The following is a 15,027-nucleotide window of genomic DNA, read 5'->3' on the forward strand; positions in this document are numbered from 1 at the left end:
CTAATCCCTCAAACCCTTTGCATTGTCCTTTGCATTCATTCCAACTGCTGCAAGTCCACTTCCACTTCCGCTTGCTCCACAAGGCATTGTTGGTTGTGATTGAGTAGTGGCAGCTGGTTGGGATAAAGATGGGTGAGTACTATTAGCTTGTTAGGATAAAACAGGATAAATGGCAGATGGTTGGGATGAAGATGTGTGTCTTACATCTTGTTGAAATAAAGCATTTGAGAACTGTAATAACAATTCAATTCAAATTGAAATGCATCAAATGAAATCGAAATGAATTTAGTTTGTATAGAAATGAAATTACTGAAATTGAAATGAATTTACCTTGCTTGGTTGACTTCCAGATTTTCTAGAACTGGTAGTTGGTCTACTTCTCCTCTTAAACATTGTGGATTTCTTGTGTACTGGACCTTTGCATGATCTTCTGTTGTGTCCAAAACCCATACACTTTGCACATTGCATTGTTTTGTTCTTTCTTAACACCCTATGTACATTCTTGGCCACATCAACAGCTTTTTTCCTCTCTTTTCTAGGCTTCCCTGTTGGTTTTCTATAGTAAGGAGGGGCTATGGTATCATATCTAGTCTCGATCCAGTAAGGTATATACAACTTATGGCATGTTTACAAGGTATACCTATTAGATCCCAATCCTTACACCCACATGTTCTTACCCTCAAGTCCACTACATGAGTTGTATCATAATAATCCACCTCAAACTTTAAGTCACCTGTAAAGCTAGCAAAGCAATTCCTAGTATCCTCTTTGTTTGACTCTAATTTCTGTTGCATAGTTGGACAAATAGAGCCACCATATTTTTCCATTCCATTTTTCTTCACTAGTATTATGTTCATCAATTTCCTCCTAATCCACTCCACCATTGAGATGATTGGTTTATCCCTTGCTGGCAAAATGTACTTGTTGAAAGACTCGCTCAGATTAGTCACTTGAATATCACACTTGGATCTTATGCTGAAGTAAGACATGGCCCATGTTTCAGGATTCTCTTGTATCAACCACTCATTTGGCTTGTTTTCTTTGTCCAATTCCCCCAACTTCTTCATGTGATAATCAAACTCCCTTTTTGTCCCAGCCTTTGCAGCTTTCCACATCAATTCCTTAAACTCTTTTCTCCTGAACTTCTGTTTGAAGTTAGTGTAGAAGTGCCTCAAGCAATACTTATGCTCAACATTAGGCAAAATCTGTGTAAAGGTGTACATCAATCCTTTTTGTCTATCTAAAATGAATGTCCACCCAATGTCACTGCTAGCTCCTATGTCCTCTACTAATCGGGTCAAAAACCATACCCATGAATCCTTACATTCAGCCTCCACTGCAACAATGGCAATGGGAAACATGTTGTCATTCCCATCAACACCAATGGTTGCTAAAAGCTGGCCCCCATATAGCCCTTCAAAAAAGAACCATCTAACCCAACAAGAGGCCTACAACCTTGTTCAAAACCTTGTTTCTGTGTATCTAGTCTGATATACAACCTCTTAAAAACAAGTGTAAGTTGTCTGTTAGGGCTTTCTACTTCATCATCATCTTCATAAACTATAAGTCTATCCAATTTAATCACTAAACAACTATTTGGATTATGCTGTTTAATTGTCTCACAGTAATTCCATAGTCTAGCATACTGCTTCCTCAAATCCCCTTCAATTGTTTCCGTTGCTTTTCTTTTTGCTCTATACACTTGACTCTTACTTACATCGACCATTAGTTCTCTATGAATGTCCTTTTGTATGGATGAGATCTCTATGTTAGGAGAATTCCTCAATCTTTCAAAGTATTTTTGTGATAAATACCTTGAGGTAACTAAATAGTTGTCATAAGTCCTACCACATGAATGAAATGGTTTTAAGCTTTTGATCTGAAATGCGCTTTCATTTTGCATTGGGGAAGCATGAATTCTAAACCTACACTCTTGTTTACACACTACAGTAATCCTCTTATTTTCACTTCTAACCCACTTCAAATCATATCCCTGCTGCATTTGCCATTCCTTCAATGCATTCCTAAAAACTTGTGCAGTCTTAAATCTTATCCCCACTTTTAGTTCAGGTTTTACCATATCCACACCCTCTTTAAATTCTGTAACCTATCGTCCATTTCTCCTCATCTGATGATCCATACAAAGTATGCATCTCAAAATCTCGATTTGAAAACCATTCATTAGAACCTGAAGCATATGGTTCAATTCCTACATTTGTGTCAACACCCACATTTGATTCTACTCCCACATCTTTATCAACATAACCAAATATATCTTCATCTTCACTACCCTCTAACCCATCATTCATCCAGTCTAGATCTGTGCTATCGCCATCATCAGAATCATTCATTTCCTTATCACCGCCATTTTTTTCTTCATTTTCAGTCTCATTTCCCCATTCATCTTCTTCCATTTCAGGCCCATTTATCCCTTCTTCATCCAATTCTATTTGTGCTTCTATTTGTGGAATTTGTGGCCCTTTTATGATTTCTCCATTTGGACCTAAGACCTGAAGTGCCTCATGACCTTTCTCCACATACAAGGAAACCACATTCAGACCCATATAATGAAATAACATATCAATTACATCCCTATCTGAATTTATCTCCCTAAGACCAATGTCTAGTATTTTCTCAAAAACTCTGTAATACAGTTGGCTAGTAGAGGGATAACCTAGGCTCAAGTACAACTTCTGAAAATCAAAAAACCTAACCCTATTTGGATCAAAGTACTGAAAGTAATTCACTTTCCCTCCCTTATACACTCTATTTGGAGGCTTAGTAAAGTAACCTCCATGATGTAACTCAACACTAAACTCTGTTGCTATCACCTTACCCTAATTAATCATCCAAGACACAAAATACAAAAATAATACATAAACAAATCAATGCCTCAACATTACAACACACACACACACACACATACATACACACAAAAAGAGAAAAGAAAAAAAAAAGAATACATAATAAAAAAATAAAAAATAAAAAAAAAACCTAACACTAAACAGACATATTGTCTCCCAATACACAACAAATAGTTAGGGAATCACAAAAATCATAGTCATGCATCAAAATCAACAAAACCCCAAATCTGTGGCCATTGTTGCATCAAAAATAAATATAAAAAAAATCCCAATTTATTATTCCAAATATACACAACAAACAGTTACTATGAACCCTACCTCCATGCACAAATATCATAATCATGCATCAAAATACAAACTCTATCAAAAAAGCCAACACTCAGACAACAACCTTAACAAAAAGGTAACAACAAGCCAACAAACGTACATCGTAAAGCAAAAACCCTACCAATAAAGCCTTTTTTAAACTTTTCGAAAACATCAACCATCAAACAAGTCATTTGCCAAACATATTATATAATAAATTTACAAAATCGTAATCAAACCAGGAAATAGTCACACAAAGCAGATTTTTTGTAGGGTTCGTCGATTGTTACCTGAAGTAAAATTTCAAAAAGAAGATTCTTTGTAAATCCTTTGAAACCCTAACTCATATTTTTTTGAAATCCTTCGATTGTTACTGATTCGCTTCTCTCTCTCTCTGTGAAAATCGTAGTCAAACAACTGAAGGGACTGTTGCATGTAAGCAATATAAATATCTAGGGGTATTATAGTCTTTTCCATCATTCCATCACGCCCCGTCACTTTTGCACTGTAGTCAAAACCACAGGGTGTTTATGAGTATATTTATAAACGTAAGGGAGGTAATGTGAAAAAGCGTTAAATCACAGGGGGTAAAATGTAATTATCTCTTTTCTTTACTTTTTAAATATTTTTAGATTATAATTTTGTTTTAAAATAAAAATGACCAATTTTGATAAAGAGCTCATTCAAAACATTTTATTTATTTTTTGGTATTTAGGGTTCGTTTTGGATGTAGGTTGGCTTTTTGACTATTTTAGTTTGGAATTAAAAAGTCTTGTTTGGGATAGGTTTTTTGATTTTTTTTTTACTTTTGTGAAAGAAAAAATAAAATGGTTATAATTTGGATGTGATATTTTGTCTTATTAAGTTAAAAAATTTATTTTGTCTTTTGTAACTAAAATAACCAAAAAACCAAAAGCCTGGCATGCCAAACAATGGCTTAGTAAACTCATCGAAATTTGGTCCAAACATTTATAAAAATTTTAAGATCTTGTAGCATGGAAAGACTTTCAGTCTTCGTTAGGGAAGCGGGTTGGTTTTTTAGCTTTTTGGCTTTTTTGTTATTTTAGGTTGGAGCTAAAAAGTCTAGTTTTGGAGGAATTTTTTGACTTTTTTGACTTTTTGTGAGAAAAAAATATAATGATTATGGGTTAGTGGATGTGATGTTTTGTCTTATTGAATTAAAAAGTCTACTTTGTTATTTTGTAGCTATTTTAAAACAAATATATATATATATTTGAAAGAAGGATCCGCTAGTCTTTTGTTTGGCTAGGATTTTTTGGGTTGAAAAAAACAAAAAATAATAAGCTAAATAAGTCAATAAGACAAAATCTCACATCTAAATCATAATCATTATATTTTTTCTCTCAAAAAAATAAAAAAAAGTAACCCAAACGAATTTTTTTAGTCTCAAACTAAAAAAGTCTCAATTCAAAAAATTCAACTAAAAAAATTCCTAACCAAACGACAATTTTATACTAAACCGTGTTGTTCGGGCTTGTGAGACTTATCAGAAGTCCCGTCTCAATTATTCAAACATTTATTTTTTAAATTATGATGTGTGGATCATCCATTAAGATCAAGTTGACCTGTAGTTATATTAATTTATTATTATTTTTTTTTTCAAAAAATGTATGATCTAATTTTTGAGTAATATTTGTCATTTACTTTTATAAATAAATGTCATGAAATAACATAATTATATTTGTTGTATTGATCTAATTTTTTCATAAATAACATCCGCATTATATTATAGAGATGAAATCATAATGGGCCTTACGAATCTCAACAATACGATCTATCCACTTTGTGAAATGGAGACAAGCTACTGCCTTAAAAAATGTTTATAAGCATTTGTCAAACAAACCCCAAGTATTCAGAGCGCCAAACATGCCTCTTGCCAAACCTTGGTATCCAAGTAAATTCATCTTTGCTAATTTGCGCCATAGTCCCCACACCCTGGGCTACAAATAACCTCACTGAGGCTTGCTTAGCTATACACACACCCCCCTTCCCTCTCTCCCATTCTTTGCCCCCTCTGTTTCTTGCAAGAAGCAGAGACCTCCACAACCTTCTCTGTTTTTCCCCTCTTTTCCTAGTAATTTCTCACACCCAATTCCAAGAAAATGCAAAACACAAGCTATAAATCCAATTCAATCCCAAAACCAACCCTTCCACCAAGAAGAGGACAGATCAAGCTCAGAATACTCGGCAAATTCATTAAATCGGTGGCCTCCATCGGCGGCGGAGGGGTCGGCAGAGGAAAAGGAGAAAATGGAGAGTCCCTGAGCCCAATCTCCACTACCCTACTTGAAACTCCTAGTGGGTACAACTCAGATGGTTGATCTTCTCCCAATTCCATGAATTTGGGATGTCTCAGCTTCAAGTTGTTCTCTGGCTTCTTATAGGTTAATGGATTTGTTCTTCTTTTAAGATTTTGGGTTTTTTTTTTTTTTTTTTCACATTTTGTAATAATTTGAAGTTGAAGCTGAGGGTGCACGTGTAGATTAGTTTTGTTTGGGTATAGTGTTTGTAAATTGTAAATTATTTTGTTTTATAGAAAAAGTGGTATTTGTTTATTAGTTTGTTAGTTCTTTTGCCTCTTTCTTTGATGTTTATGCAGTCTTAGAAAATATTTCAGTAAAATTCAGAGGTGATGGAAATTGATAATGGGTGTTCCATTGTTTTCTTCATTTGTTCTTGTGTGTGTGAAAATAAATAAAAAAAATTAAAAAAAGATTCGATGAATTTATTAAGGGAAATGATAGAGGGCTCTAAATATTGAGCTCTAATGATGTGTCAAAGCAAAAAAAAAAAAAAAAACAAAACAAAACAAAACAAAATAAGGCACAAACATCACATCAGGGTGGGACTCACCTTCCCATTAGAGCTATTAAAGTTAGAGCTCTAAAGCATTTTTGATTTATTAATGTTGAAGTAGACATGGGAATCTCTTTTGATGCATGTTTGTTCTAGTTCTTCAAAGCACTTTTACAGGTTGGGGATGAGGAAAATGATGGCAAATTATTCATTAATTAATTTCAAAAGAAAGCATCAAATTTTACTGCTCTCCAATCAGACCATGCTCTGATTGAGTATGTAAATGGGAAACAAATAATGTAACTTACACACCTCATATGTTATTGAGTAATATTATATATGTATCTATTCATATATTAATTAGTATATTAAGATTTTAAATTTTTATAATTTATATAATGGATAGGGTCATAATTTTAAATGATAATATCATAATTGTATTAGTATACTAATTAATATATAAATTTGTGCTTGTAGTATTATCGTATGTTATTATCAATGAAAGAAAAAATTAGAAGCAAGATCCACTCAACCATATAATTATAGGGTTGGGTTTCTCTCATGTTGAAACAGGACCTATTTTGATAATCTGAGCCGTTCATTTTATAAGGCTCTCGATGTATATTATTTATAAAAAAATAATTAGTTCGATTCAATAATCTTATATTTTTCATTTTATCACATTTATCTCTAAAAAAATGGATGATGAATATAATTTTGAAATAAACTATCTATTTTTTTAGAGAAAAATGTAATAAAATGAAAAAGTTTCCATTATTGGATTGACTTAAATTTTTACATGGATGATATATATTGAGGGTTCAACATTGTTCGAATTATCAAAATGAGATTCATAGTAAACCTTGCAGGCTTCTTAAATTCTCTTAAGATACCAACATGTGAAGCCTAATCATAATTATATTATCATAATGTGAAATTTCATATTTATTAACGAAATTATCACGTAAAATCATCCCTATGCCCAATTTTGGACGTTTAAAGACCAGGTCTCTTTTGGAAAGAAATTAAATAGTTTTTTAGCTTTTAATTTTTTTTTAAATTATATTATCTCTTTATTTTGTTTACACATTTTTTTAAAAAGTCAAAAAAAATTAAAAAAATAATTTTTTAATCTAATTTCTAAAACAACCCCAGATTTTATTAGATCATTTTAAGCACGCTTAAGCCCCACCATTTACGTGTCATTTTCCCCTGTAATTACATTGTGATTGATCACTTCACCATTTTCAATGCCAAATTTGATATAACACAATTGGTACACCTAAACGATTTTGGAGTAACTTCGACAGTAGTAACTATTTTTGCTAGTTAAAGTACGGAGCAAAAAAATTATAGAACTACAAATGGATTTGTTCGGAACGTGAATTGACTTTTTAGGTAAAAATCTCGTTTGGGTGGAATGTTTTTAATTTTTTTGACTTTTATAAAAAAAAATAATTATTATTATTTAGATATGATATTTTATTTTACTAACTTTATTTTTTTTTTTTTTTTTTACAACTATTTTATCCAAAAAGCCCTCTAACCCAACATGCCAAACAAGGGCATTAAGAACTTTTAGCGAGACACAATCTAAATGGGTCGATGAAAAAATTTCAAATTTTATCAAATAGAGAGTACATAATTGAATTAATTATGCTACTAAATTAGAGAAATGGAAGTGAGAAACGAATTTACCTTTGGAGCCATAAATGTGGAACACTTGTAAGTACGCATCCCAATCTCATCAGGTAGTATGGGTTGGTTTGGCAAAGGCTCATTAGGCTTTTTTCGTTTAATGAGCCATAAAAGACAGAATAGACTCGTGAGGCACAACAGACAAAATATCCCATCCAACCCCATAATCATTACACTCTTATCTCACAAAAAAATCAAAAAAGTCAAAAAGTCAAAAGCCCTTCCCAAACTAAGCTTTTGAATCGAGGCTCATATAGTCAAAAAAGTCAAAAAGCCAATCCACTTGACTTATTTCAACAATTGGTTTAATAACTTTATCATTTTAGACTCCAATCCAAAAATCGTCTCCAAATTAAAGTTGTGTCTAGCCCTAAGAGTCCATCTTATATTATCTTTGGGAAGAAATTTAAATTTAAAAAAATCCACTAATAGAAAAGAAATTTTTTAGCAATCTGAGCAAAAATATTAAAAAAAAAAAAAAAGTAAAAAGGCAATTACCCAAAATTCCGCCGCAATGAGATGCAAACAAGACTTATGTATCTTTTTTTTTTTTGATACACTTCAAGAAATGTGGTCAACATTATATTGTTTATATATATATATATATAGTTGGGTCACTGTTTGCAAGTGATCTAGCCAACAAATTTTGAAAAGGCTATGGATGAACCTTTTTCTTTTTTTCTTTTTAAAATTCTTGCTTTTCCATGGGATAAGAATAAAAATATTTCCCAATCATTTGCTTATTAGACCGAAGGAGTTCAGCATTCAGCAAACAAGTTGTTGGTAAGAAAGAAATTTGGGGGTCCATACATACTCTAGACTCTACTCCAGCCTTATAATATAAACTACCATCCAAATATGGCCTAGGATTCATCTTTTCTTGGACTGAGAAACAAATTATATCTTTTACAAAATATAAAATTGTGGGAATTTGAGTTACTTTCTACAAATTATTAAACATTAGCGACTGTACACAAGATTGCAAAACATCTACTCTCTACTCCTGTGCTTCTTCATTCCCTTCCATCTCCTTTCTTCTTGTTTGAATTGGGATTTGAGAGTCAAATAATAAGATGATTAATGATTCATTCACAGAAAAAAATTTCATCCGAATCTGTCCGAATGAGATTCTGACCGATAAGAGTTTGCAAAACAAGAGACTATTACCAGTCAAAGTCTTATTCGAACATATTAGGATAAGGAATAAAATTATGTAGATATATAACAACGTTCTATTAAAATTGGGTGATTAAGATTTGTGAGAGATGAGTTAAAAACATTTCCATTTGTACTAGGGTAAGGAATTAAAAAGATGGATGTGAAGAATTGATGTTTAGTTAGGTTTTTTTTTTTCCTTTTCTTTTTCTTTTTGCCCTTATGGTTATTGACATGACACAACATCAAATTGGTGTTCGCATTAAATAGAGCGTTCACATTATATATATGGTACTATAGATATATTGGAAGAAGATTCTATTTTCATTAATACCCAGGAAATGAGCATTGAATGGTTTATAATCTGACAACTACCATTTTCGGCCAAAAAATTTTAGAGTTTGAGACCCTAAAAAGAGAAGGGAAAAAATGAATAATGATGATCACATTGCATTCCATATGATAAAAGTAAGAGTGGAGATAAATGTTGCAACCTTCAATGTGATGCATGATTTAGAGTGGTGCCATAATTAATTTCCCTCTTTCTTTTTTCTTTTTTCTTTTTTTTTTTTTGATTGAAAAATACTTGCATAATCAAAGCTAATGTCATATTTATGAATACTTTCGTTTACTAATTGTTTTACTGTGAAAATAGTTGGTCATGCTAGAATTCTAAGATTAAAAAGGAACAAATAATAATAATCATAAATACAAACACAAGGTATTAGCACCCAGAAACGAAGCCACCCAAGGACGCCAGAAACGAAGCCACCCAAGGACGAGATGGTCCCTCCAAAAGATTTGATAATTATACTCAGTGGCGGAGTTAGGAAACTAAATCAGAAGAGACACTTATTGATTACAACTTTAATTTTTTTTTTTTTCATATCCAACAATAAGAAGATAATAACAATTTTGAATTAATATTAAGGCCAAGTTTGGGAAGATAAGAAAAAGTCAAAAAGTCAAAAAGTTACTTAAAAAGTTAAAAAGTTAACACTATTCACCAAAAGTCAACAATTACGGCTGCACAACTCTCAATCCTAATTTTCCCCTACAAACCAATTTTTACAATTTTTTAATACATATTTTTCCATAAAAAGTCAAAAAGTTAACCCAAACATCCATATTTTTTTCCTCAATTTTTTAGTCCAAAAAGACAAAAAGTGCACTTATTTAGGACACCCCAAACAACCCCTAAGTACAAAAATTTAAATAAATTATTACAAAAGTATTTCACATAAAATTTTACAATTAATTTCGAGTAAAATCGAAAAAAATATTGAATGTAACTAGTGTATCATGGACAATGTAAAAAAGTCATATATTTAAGTCTTAAAATAAATTATATAATGGTAAGATAAATCAAATTTTTACAAAATTTGAGTAAAAATTTCATATAATAGTGATATTACGTCATTATTAACATATGATATCACCCAACCAATAGCAAAACAACATATGAAAGGTGAACTCTACATGCAAATATAACTAATACTCTAGTAATTTTTAAATATATATAGTGAGATTAATTATATTTGTATATCAACAATAATGGATATTACTTTTATATTGAGATTTTTTAACAAAAGTTTCATACATAAAAATATATTTTTGTTATGGTCACTTCATTTTCAATAAAACAATCACTATTGTTTTCATAAATTTAAAAATGCCCTTAATATTTTATTCTAGATATTATTTTTGTTTAAAATTTTATTATATACATATGTAAAAATAAAAAATAAAAAATAAAATCCAGAAAGGGCACGTGACCCTCCTGGTCACATGGTGGCTCCGCCACTGATTATACTATTACCCTATACATAAAAATATGTATTGTTTATTCCTAATTAAATTGTAATTGTATCCCTCCTCAAATCATATGAAATTCTTTGTATTTTTAAAATTTTTAAAATGTTTTATTATATTTTTTTATTATTCTTGTACACTCTTAAGTGATATAAAAAGCAAGAATTGAATTAATTGATAGTTTATTTTCCATTATGGAACTTATTTGTTGGTTATTTCTTTTCATTGGTTGAATTGATTGTGTTAGATTTATAGATTGTAAATTCAATTGTTTGTTTGTCTTTATTATTGGATGGATAGAATTTAGTTGTTGATTGTAAATTTATAAGTCACTTTGATATAAATCTCATGATAATTATAATATTATATCTCACTCATTGAAAAAAATAAAATAAAATAATGTATAAATTTAATAAAATCTCATTATTATTTGTTATGGAAATGCATGTTGTTAAATTGTGTAATTAAATAAAATAGAGAAACAAATTTATACGAAATGAAATTGATTTACAGAAAAGAAATCATGAGATTACACCATACAACTTAATAAACCGAAATGCATAAAACAAAATTAAGGAAAAGAAGCGCAAACTGAAACCTTTGTGATACTACAGTCTCTTTAAAACAGATTAGCCGCCTCACCGTGGGTGCTGGAAGTACGTCAACTTCTGTCTCCCAGGACACGCCGGTTTAGACCGACTAACGCAAAAGCACCTTCTGTTAGTTTTGGCGAATCGATAATAACAGCACTCCCTCATATAGGAAGAAAATTATAGGAGCAAAACTGACTATATATTCTAGAAGCAAAAATTTTGTGTTGACAACCAAAGAAGTTGGTCTCTATTTATACACCATGGAAGAGAGAAGAGGAGCCTTCAGTCATGAAAGCATACACACAATAATACACATGAGTATATATACATATCTACAGCAGACCTGATCCAAAAAGATTAGGTTAGTGGACCACCAATTCAGTCCAACCCAAGATCCAAAATCCATTACCCGGTCCGGTCTAGGCGGGCGGCGCGTGTGTGGCAATTTTTGCATAATCAACTTAGACCATAGTCTTGGCCCAAACTCATCCTTGAAGCATCCAAAACTCCCTTCCTTCGAAAAATTTGGATGCCCTAAAGGGCTCATGCCCTTATCAAAATCTTGAGGTTTAAATACTCATCAAAGTTTTTCTTTACAATTAATTTGGGATTAATAGTTATACACAATTCTCAATATCTCATTCATAAAGCTAATTTTATGAGACAATTTCTCATTCAATTCTTAATGATTTTTTATCATTATTTTTGTGATATAAAAATTTTATTACAAAGAATCTAAACTCATTTAATCCTATCTTAACCAATAATTACTTACTTTAATTTCTTATTAAAATCACCATAATTTTTTTTTTTTTTTCAACAATGCCAATGTTAGCACCACATCGTGTGTGGTGATCTAATACTGTTTTGGTGAATAAACACTCCCAAAAATCAAATCAAATCAAATACATATGGCATAATTGATTGGATGCCTAATGTTGGTAGAGAAATGCTTCATTTCCTATTTAACTACTCATAATTACATTTTTAATGAAGTGACAATTAATAATAACTAATTGACTTTTTTTAAAGTTTAAAATCACTTCACAGGAAAGTGAGCAAACGACATTACAAGCAAAATTAAGAATACAAAATTAAAAGAGTGTAGCACCACTTATGTTATTATCAACTCAATATACACTTTATAATTAAATAAAAAGATGTTATAATTTTATATTTTTTAAGTTATAATCAAATATTACACAAAATATAATTAAAAATTTTATAAATTATAATTAAAATAACATCATAATTAAAACAAAATAACAAACTAAAAAAAAACATATGATACACTTTTGTAAACGGGTATATATAGGCGGTGTTTGGCAATAATTTTTTTGGGTTTTTTTTTAGAGTGCTGCTATTAACATCTATCAAAATTCTTTGGACCCCCCATTTCTTTGGATCCCAACCCTAAACCCTAAATTTTAATAATGTTTTTTTAGGCACCCCACTTATTACCAAATCTACCCATATTCACAATAAAATGCACACTCACCTGAATCCATTCCAACATATGCACGCAATTCACAACCCCAACCACACTCACTCTCTACCTCCCTCTCTTCTCTCTCCGTCTCTCCTCATCAGTGATGTCTCTTTTCTCTCTTTTCTCTCACTCTCTCAAAACCCCTTTTGTTCAGATGAGAAAGTGAAGATTTTTCTCTCTCTTCTCTCTCTTTTCTCTCTCTCTCTCTCTCTCTCTCTCTCTCAAACCCCTTCAAAACCCTAGCTTTTTCTCTCTCTTTTCTCTCCAACATTAACCACATCTAAAAAGTGGTTCCTGAAAACACAATGCATTTACTTGTGGGGTTGGTATTCTTCGTCGATTAGGATTTCAACGACGTGGGTCTCTTTGGAATTTGCCATTTGATTGAGAAATTCAGATGAGAAAGTGAAGATTGATGTGAATTGTAGGAATAGAAAACAATGTATATATATGAAAAACTAATCTCCATAATATTTCCATAATATTTTCAGAATAGAAAACTAATCTCCATATTTTCACAATGAAATGCACACCCACCCAATTTGTTCACCACTGTGTAGCCGAAAAAATATATTTTGTTCAGAACTATTTTGTCGAACAATAATGATCCTGTTAGAACTGTATGTCCGAACAAAATTTGTTCATCACCGTGTAATTTGAATCCATTCTAATTCACAACTTAAAATAACATGAATTAAATCCATTCAAAATACATAACTTAAATCTATTCCAATTCACTCTTTTTCATTCTAAGTTAGTTTAACAAAGAAAATTACATAACTGACTATCTGCATTAATGTTCGGAACCTATGTATTAAACGAAAGGATTATGTTCAGTACTGTATTACCGAACATAATTGTAACAGTCAGCAAACCAGTACCGAACAGCTCGAACGAAACAAGAACGACCGAAAACGACCGAGAATGTTAATACAAGACAGATAAACGACCGAGAATGCTGTCCTCGTCCTCCATTGCTCTACACAGTGAAATAAGTGATGAAGTATACGTTATACTTGAAGCAAAACTTTCAAGTTCAATAGCGTTGATGATGGTGATGAAGATAACACATTCAGGATTTAAGATGATTATGAAAAATAATAGATTTAGGGTTTATATTAGTTGGTTATGAAAAGTAATAGATTTAGGGTTTACAAACATGGAATACGTATAGTTGGAGTTGGAGTTGGGGGTGAGGGTGCGGGTGCGGGTGCGGGTGCGGGTGGGTGTCCAATATTATAGAGTATTAGTTATTATTGATAGGTGGGTGCTCTATTTCATAATGTCTTTTAATGTAATTTTACTTTAGGGTATAATTGTAATAAAAAAATTATAAAATGGGAGGTCCAAAGAATTTTGACAGGTGCTAATAGCAGCACTCTTTTTTAATTTTTTTTCACTAAAAGACAGTTTTTGCAAAATCAAAAAAATAAATACAAACAAAATATCACATCAAATCCCATAATCATTTCATTTTTCTCTCACAAACATTACATCTAATCACAAAAAAATCCAACTATCTTCCCAAATAAAAAAAAAATTCCAATAATATTCTATAACTAAAAAAATTTATATAAAAACTCACTTCTCAAACACCCACATCGAACTAACATTTCACCATTGAAAATACGACCCCGCTACGTAGCTCGAAACTCGGTGGCTCGAATTTGGCTCGACACCAAAATGACGTCGTTTTGGTGTTTTTTTTTTTTTCTTTTTTCCTGTGTTTTTGTTGCAAAAGGAAGAAGAAAAAGAAGGGAGAAGAAGAAGAAGAAGGGTAAAGAAGAAGAAGAATGGTGGGTCTGCAGATCTGGAGGAGGGGGAAGGAGGAGGAAGAAGGAGAAGTGGAGGGGAGGGGGCCATAAAAATCGGATTGGAGGAGGAGGCGGGGCTGCGACGAGCTGTGGCGGGGCTGCGATGGAGGAGGAAGAAGAAGGACTGGAGGAGAGTTGCGACAACGGTGGGAGCTGCGATGACGGCGGGGAGCTGCGACGACCTCTCCTCTCTCTTTCTTCCTCTCTCCTCCTCTTGCCCTCTCTTCTCTTTCGAGTCATTTTTCGAGCAAATTTCTCGAGCTACCAATCTTTTTAATATTCAATCAATGATGCCATTAAATTTGTTGGGTCAACTCATGATTGACTTGTCTAGCGATTGCGTAAACTCAGCGTAATTCATCATTTTATTTATCAGAGTTTGTGCTTCAATGCTGACGCATCACGTGGAGAACTTATTTGGTGATTATGTGATATGGCCAGGTAGTACCTATGAATGTTCTATTTTTTTTATTTTTAGA

At 31.9% G+C, this 15,027-nt stretch overlaps 1 protein-coding gene across 1 annotated transcript; it reads right to left on the minus strand.

Moving 5' to 3' along the window:
* On the minus strand, positions 1 to 2,080 carry LOC145821466 (uncharacterized). Its single transcript, XM_082917988.1, has 3 exons — positions 1,456 to 2,080; positions 641 to 1,414; positions 1 to 113 (listed from the first exon to the last, which is right to left on the minus strand). Exons 1-3 carry the CDS (start codon positions 2,078 to 2,080, stop codon positions 1 to 3), a joined length of 1,512 nt encoding a protein of 503 aa, XP_082774114.1.
* Positions 2,081 to 15,027: the final 12,947 nt, after the last annotated feature.

Source organism: Camellia sinensis, chromosome 3 (genome assembly GCF_055761805.1).
Source record: "Camellia sinensis isolate YWXY chromosome 3, ASM5576180v1, whole genome shotgun sequence".
Lineage (NCBI taxonomy): Eukaryota > Viridiplantae > Streptophyta > Magnoliopsida > Ericales > Theaceae > Camellia > Camellia sinensis.